The sequence below is a fragment of the Phalaenopsis equestris genome, unplaced genomic scaffold, assembly GCF_001263595.1.
Source record: "Phalaenopsis equestris unplaced genomic scaffold, ASM126359v1 Scaffold000002, whole genome shotgun sequence".
In the NCBI taxonomy this organism is placed as follows: Eukaryota; Viridiplantae; Streptophyta; class Magnoliopsida; order Asparagales; family Orchidaceae; genus Phalaenopsis; species Phalaenopsis equestris.
Window position 1 is genome coordinate 41,995,595 of NW_018164444.1, and position 7,560 is coordinate 42,003,154.

General features: G+C 32.5%; 1 protein-coding gene across 1 annotated transcript; it reads right to left on the bottom strand.

Moving 5' to 3' along the window:
• Positions 1-1,531: 1,531 nt before the first annotated feature.
• On the bottom strand, positions 1,532-3,488 carry LOC110035877. The gene is made up of 2 exons (XM_020740194.1): positions 2,499-3,488; positions 1,532-2,281 (listed from the first exon to the last, which is right to left on the bottom strand). Exons 1-2 carry the CDS (start codon positions 3,344-3,346, stop codon positions 1,636-1,638), a joined length of 1,494 nt encoding a protein of 497 aa, XP_020595853.1. The 5' UTR covers positions 3,347-3,488; the 3' UTR covers positions 1,532-1,635.
• Between the last annotated feature and the right edge of the window lie 4,072 nt (positions 3,489-7,560).

A 7,560-nucleotide genomic window follows, 5' to 3' on the forward strand; every position in this document is an offset into this window, starting at 1 on the left:
GAGGTTGAGTACTTAAATCTTGGATTGAAATGACCTTGCAATCTTTACATTCTTAGCAATCTCCTCTTCTCATAAGAAAATAATAAATATTTGTTTTATTAGATCCATTCTTATAAGGAATAATGTACTCATCTCTTTTGTTGAATAAATTATTAGTAATAACAAAAATATACGCTAAAGTAAAATCTAATTCGACTATACCTTATTCATTAATCACTCCAAAACTGCAGCCACCATGAATATTTCTCAAAATCTTATACCACTCTACCGACATGTTCATTTAATACTTCTCCAATAGAAATTCTTTCAAACGATATCATTTGTATTAAGTCTTCTAGGTCATTCCAATTTTTTTTTTAGAATTTATATCTAAACCTACTTGAGGATCATAAATATTCATAATATTAAAAATCTTAGTATCGACCATAATCTTAAGGTAATTCTTTCCTCAATTTTATTAATTTTTACAACATTATCTTTCAAATTCTTATATATAATTACACCTACACTATTTCTAGTGCGACTCTTATTTGAGTACCAAAGTTTAAAACCGAAGTTATGAATCTCCTTAGCCTTTTTTCTAACCCATTTTGTTTCTTGAATACATATCATATTTATTTTTCTATGAATCATAATATCAATTAATTCCATTAATTTACCCGTGAGAGTACCTATATTCCAAGATCCTATCCTAATATTAGTTTCATGGACTAATTTATTTACCCGCATTCGTCCGTAATGTGGAAACCCTTGCTTATTTGACACTACAACCAGACGCCGGTGCAGCGGCCCTTGCACACTTTTCATTATATTCAGGTCATACAATGCGTCACTTCTAGGGGACATCCTAATATTTACAAAATGATTGAAATGATTCATGTCATGACTTTTCGGCAAATTTTGCGTTGGCTGTCAGCGGTGCAGCGGCCCTTGCACACTTTTCATTATATTCAAGTCATACAATGCGTCGCTTCTAGGGGACATCCTAATATTTACACAATGATTGAAATGATTCATGTCATGATTTTTCGGCAAATTTTGCGCTGGCTGTCAGGTTGGGCCCCAACAATTGTAGTGTTAAAAATATACTTAAATGGCTTAAGAAGGTAAATTAAGAACTGAGGGACAATTTGAGTTTCTGGTCAGGCTGTGTTGGTGATAAGCTCAAGTCAAGATGCTTTATGGCTAGTGTGTTTTTTAAATAAAACAATGCAAAAGTAATGATCATACCCATGGGCATTTACATACATACCATTCAATTCCTATGAATTTACATATCTAACACATAAGTTTTGCTTTTTACATCTAAGCCGCTCAAATTTTCCATTTCACATAAAAAATACTACTATTTTAACTTTTAAAAAGTGAAACACATGTTTTCATTGATAGGTAAGGTTGTATGTATGCAAAAATTGAGCTTTCGCTGTTAGATATGTAAATACATCGGAATTTAGTGGAATTTTTGTAAATCTTCCCACATGTTTTATATCTGTTTGCAAGGATCAGCATTTTAGTTTAGAAAGGCTTTCATTTAACTTAAGAGATACATATGTGATCATATAATATACTGATTTCAATAAAACTACTTGATAATGCAAGCACAAAGCAGCTAAATTTATACATGATGCTAGTATACTATGCCTCAGCAAGTGAAAGATAAAGGAGCTCCTTGAACTCTAACTTCTTAGTCTCACTATGAAATGTTCTTTGCTTGTTAGGCCAATAGGTTAGCCAAATTTGGCCTATGATTTCGAACTCCATATTTTTCCCTATCTCACTTTGACAAATTCTCCATCTCAAACCTTCTCCATACTCGTCTCTAGCAAAAATTACGCCACCTTGTTTGGTGAAGGGCCTATAAGCGCTCGAGTAACGATCTCGAAACCATGCTTTCGGTTGGAGCAGTGCGAGCTTTGAAGGCTTGGAAGAAGAGACTTCCCTTCCATTAACCCCATCATGAAGAAACCAGTTAAAGTTAGCCGTGCTGCCGAACACAGATTGTTCGAACTTCCATGGCTTGATGCTGATAGTTACAGACTCGGATGCTGAAGCTGTGATGCTCATATATGAGTTGGGTGGGTCAAAACTGGCTTCGAGGGATTTCTCAATCTCCACTTCTCGTGTTTGATTTTCGGATGATTTTGTTACGGATACAGAGAGTATTTCGTTTTGTAATGTTGGAGTTAGTTGTAGAGATATTCTAGATGGGAAGTGTTTCTCTTCGCAGCCATAGCCTCTTTCGTTTAGTAGTGTTTGAGGAACCAGTGGATTCACATCACACCTGCGACGAAAAAATGCTAATTAGGCGCAATGTGCTTGCATATCTTTCTTGGAAGATTTACATGGTTACCACTCATTTCACTTTTTAAAAGTTAAAATGGTGGTATGTTTGACGTGATATGAAAATTTTGGATTGTATAAATATAATAAAGTAAAGTTTGGGTGTTAGATATTAAAAACTTGGGAATTGGGGTGGTGGTATGTTTTGGTCATTCTACCTTATATTGTCTATGGTGACAAGCACATCCATCCAATTTTTGCTGTAGTTGACCCTGTAGGCAAGCTGAATCACAGCCTCGAGCTGTTGGTTATTGAGAGAGAAGGACAAGCGTTCGTCTGCGACTCTCGAGCTTATATTTTCCATTTTCATTGCTATTACGGGACAATAACATTGCACCTTCCATAGCCCAATCGTCGACAAAGCATATGAAAACAACGGCGAAGGCGTTTTGAACGAGTGCTTCGAGTCTCTAAGCTCTACCATCTGATTAGTTATGGCCAGGTTCAATGTTCTCATCCATTTCTCCTCGAGATTGGACCCGAGAGCCTTCATGAGCAGTTTCGATGCCTCCCGTGCCCTCGGGGCCATTAATTGAAGCCTCAGAGCATCAAGGCACCCCCTGCGAATGTCCTGCGGAGCTTCGTAGATGCAAACTAAGAAGTTAAGTGTGAGAAAAGCTAAATTGAAGATGTTGGCAAACTCTTCTTCTTTGAGTTTTGAAAACCTCGGTGAAGACTCTTTCTTGCAAGCATCGTACTTGAGGACACCATTAACCAAATTGAGAAACAAATCAATGCCAATCTCGTCTAGGTTTTGTCGGGCGTCGGATTTGAAGTCGAATGAGTTGGACGACCAAAGGGAGATTGGGATTCGAAATTCGACATAAATTGAGAAAATTACACGAACGATTTGATTCCGGGGGATTTTGGTTATTAGGAGATTCATGGAGGGGCTTGTCGATCCCCCGGAGCAAATGCATAGAGACTCGGTGTTTGTTGTCCATAGGGTGATGGGAGGGAGGTTATTGATCCAGCTCCTGATATCTAGAAAATGTGAAGAGGCCATGAGGTTTTTGAGATATTATAATTTTTGTAGCAGCAAACCTTTATTTATAAGGATACAAAGTTTAATTATTTTTATATTGAGTCAAATGATTCCTCCATATAAGAAAGTCAAAAGTGGCCAAACTCTTATTCCAGTCTATAACATAAAGTAGATTCTTATTTTTCCTGGGAATTTACATATATACCATACCACACATTTCTTATATATTTACATATCTACCACACCTTTTGACACAGGATCATTACATCAATATGTTATAATGGTGTGGAAGGTTTGGTGTTTAGATATGTAAATATATAAGAACTGTGGCATATATGTAAATTTCCCCCCTTTTTTTGGGATGATTAGTGTAATTAGGCATGTGGCCAAATGAACTGCCTGTAAGTGATAGGAGGCGGGAGCCTATTAATTCATGTCGAAATTAACAAGAAAATAATTTGTTGGGAGGTTAATAAATGGGGGGATGCATTTATAAATATCACCGGAAAGTTTTATTAATCTGATTGAAATGATTTTGGATTTGAGTAATTGATATACTTCCAATTGCTGTGGGAATTTTTACTCCATGGATTTTTTTTATCTATAAATGATGTATTTGTGAAGGACCTGTTGGGTAATGTGGAGACCCGGTCCATCGAATTTAATTAGCTTCTTAATTAAATATTTCATATCCCACCTACCGCTCACTTGCCTCCCACCTACTTCCCACCTACTTCCCACCTACTTCCCACCTATCTCTCTCATGGTTTTTATAAATAATCCTTTTGGTTTAAAGAAAAAGCTAAGCCTCAAGTCAAGCGAAGCCAAACAAGATCAAATCAAGTTGAGAGCTAAGAGAAAAAGAGCTAAGAGAAAGAAAGGAAGAGAGAGAGGGGAAGTAAAAAAAGAAATTAGAGATTTTTCTTATAAACGTCAAGTGCTGCACTCAACGGTGTAAAGTGCTGCACTCGACGGTGTATTTTTTCGAAGAAATAAATCCTCTGTAGCTCCGTGGATGTAGGCAAATTTGTCGAACCACGTAAATCTGTGTCTCTCTGATGTTTTTTTTGTTCCAATTTTTCGTTTTATTGTCATCATTTTTCACAACAAGACCCTCCGTGAATGTAGGCAAATTTGTCGAACCACGTAAATCTGTGTCGCTCTGATGTTTTTTTTGGTGCAATTTTTCTCATTACCAATTTTTCGCTTTATTGTCATCATTTTTCACAACAAGACCTAAATGGAATTTTAGGATTTCTGCTTGGATTTTAGAAATTCAGAATTTTCTTTTGGAAGATTTACATGCATACCCACCCTTACCAATGGATGAAAATGTGTATTTCAATTTTTGGAAGGTAAAAATAATGACATTTTTCTAGGGTGGTATAAATGTAAAAAAAAAAAATTAAAGTTTCAGGCGTTTGATATGTAAATACATAGTAATTGGGTGTCATGTATGTGAATGCCTCTTCTGATTTCAACTGGTGGTATCACCTCATCTAGTGATTCAATTTTCTTCCCTTTTCTTTTTTACCATCTCCATCTGCACTAATTTCCACTGTCTTATTGTCTTGATTGATTGCTTTTATTTTGATTGTGTGATTCTCCAACTTTAAGTATTTTATGATTTTTCTTTTAATTTACATTTTGTGGTTAAATTTCTTTACTGTACTTGTTTTTATCAAATTTTCATGTCATATATACAAATATTATTTTTAAAATATGTGAAAATAATGTTTTAAAATTTATTAGCTCATCATGTTTAGTTCACAAAGTCATTTATCGAGTTGAGCTTGAGCAGGTCCACGAGTCGGCCTGACTCAACCACCCTATTGAACAATACTCGTCATGCATTCCGTAAATAAAGTTGCAATAAAAACTTGTTTAAATAACTAATTTATTTTTCAAGTAAACATCATTTAGGGACTTTAACAAATTCATTAGTTCGCCGCTTGGGCTCGACTCTAAATGATAAGTTAGGCTCGAGTTAGGTCCCGTTTGGGGCAGCTTAAAAGTGCGGGCAGACAATTTGAAAATGTATCTAATTTCACATGCCTAACATCAAGGCACTCATATTTACATGCCTACCTATTATCACATTAGAAATAACAAAATCACTAATTTTTTAAGAGTGAGATAGACCTTCACATACATACCAAGTTGTGAAAATTATAGATATCAAACTGGGGGTCAGATATGTAATTACATTAGAATTGCAGGTTATATATGTAAATTTTCCTAACATAAAACACATTGGTTGTTTATCTTAAAGCACATTGCACATCATATATATTTTAATTAATCAAAAAATAAATAGTTTAATATCATTGAAATCAATTATTTTTTCCTTTTATTTTCAGGTAGATCCAAATTAATTTTTTATGTAATTATGTAAAAAAATCCCCAACAAAAGCTTATATTATTCTGTCAAAAGTGTTGTGAATGCTAAAATGTACATGCACTATTTTACCTCTTAGCACTTATCTTCGGCATAATGCTTCGTTTCTCTCGCAACATTTCCCCACACATCCGCAATTTTCTCGAAATATCCCGCCTGTTAAAAATGAAAAATAAAATTATTATATATATATACATAAATTTCTATATTTATATGCGCGTGTGCGTGCCATTTTAAGATACAAAAATGTTATAAATATAAATATAAATGTAAAAGTTTTGGTGTCAGACATGTAATACATAAAAATTGTGAGATATATATGCAAATTTCCCTCAAACACGAAGGAGCTGAACATAAAAGTTTTAGTGTTTGGCTCGCTTACTTAACGAAGGAGCTAAAAACGAGCTGAACACGAGTTTTAGAAGTCAATAATTGCAATATTTTTTATTTTAATATCAAAGATCTGATTTAAGGGTTAGAAATGTAAACAATGTTATTTCACTTTTTTAAAAGTTAAAATGATTTGGGTGGATTAAATATAAACAACAAAATTTAAGGGTTAGAAATGTAAACAATGTTATTTCACTTTTTTAAAAGTTAAAATGATTTGGGTGGATTAAATATAAACAACAAAATTTAAGGGTTAGAAATGTAAACAATGTTATTTCACTTTTTTAAAAGTTAAAATGATTTGGGTGGATTAAATATAAACAACAAAATTTAAGGGTTAGAAATGTAAACAATGTTATTTCACTTTTTTAAAAGTTAAAATGATTTGGGTGGATTAAATATAAACAACAAAATTTAAGGGTTAGAAATGTAAACAATGTTATTTCACTTTTTTAAAAGTTAAAATGATTTGGGTGGATTAAATATAAACAACAAAATTTAAGGGTTAGAAATGTAAACAATGTTATTTCACTTTTTTAAAAGTTAAAATGATTTGGGTGGATTAAATATAAACAACAAAATTTAAGGGTTAGAAATGTAAACAATGTTATTTCACTTTTTTAAAAGTTAAAATGATTTGGGTGGATTAAATATAAACAACAAAATTTAAGGGTTAGAAATGTAAACAATGTTATTTCACTTTTTTAAAAGTTAAAATGATTTGGGTGGATTAAATATAAACAACAAAATTTAAGGGTTAGAAATGTAAACAATGTTATTTCACTTTTTTAAAAGTTAAAATGATTTGGGTGGATTAAATATAAACAACAAAATTTAAGGGTTAGAAATGTAAACAATGTTATTTCACTTTTTTAAAAGTTAAAATGATTTGGGTGGATTAAATATAAACAACAAAATTTAAGGGTTAGAAATGTAAACAATGTTATTTCACTTTTTTAAAAGTTAAAATGATTTGGGTGGATTAAATATAAACAACAAAATTTAAGGGTTAGAAATGTAAACAATGTTATTTCACTTTTTTAAAAGTTAAAATGATTTGGGTGGATTAAATATAAACAACAAAATTTAAGGGTTAGAAATGTAAACAATGTTATTTCACTTTTTTAAAAGTTAAAATGATTTGGGTGGATTAAATATAAACAACAAAATTTAAGGGTTAGAAATGTAAACAATGTTATTTCACTTTTTTAAAAGTTAAAATGATTTGGGTGTATTAAATATAAACAATAAAATTTAAGGGTTAGAAATGTAAACAATGGATTTGAAAAATTAACATATACATAATAAGAGTTGTTAATCTCCAACTAGCAACTGTGCAGCAATTGACAAAATAATAATAATAATCATGACGATGACGACGACGACGACGACGGCATACATTAAGGATTTAAGGGGAATATTTTGTGTAAATTTTGGTAAATAGCCG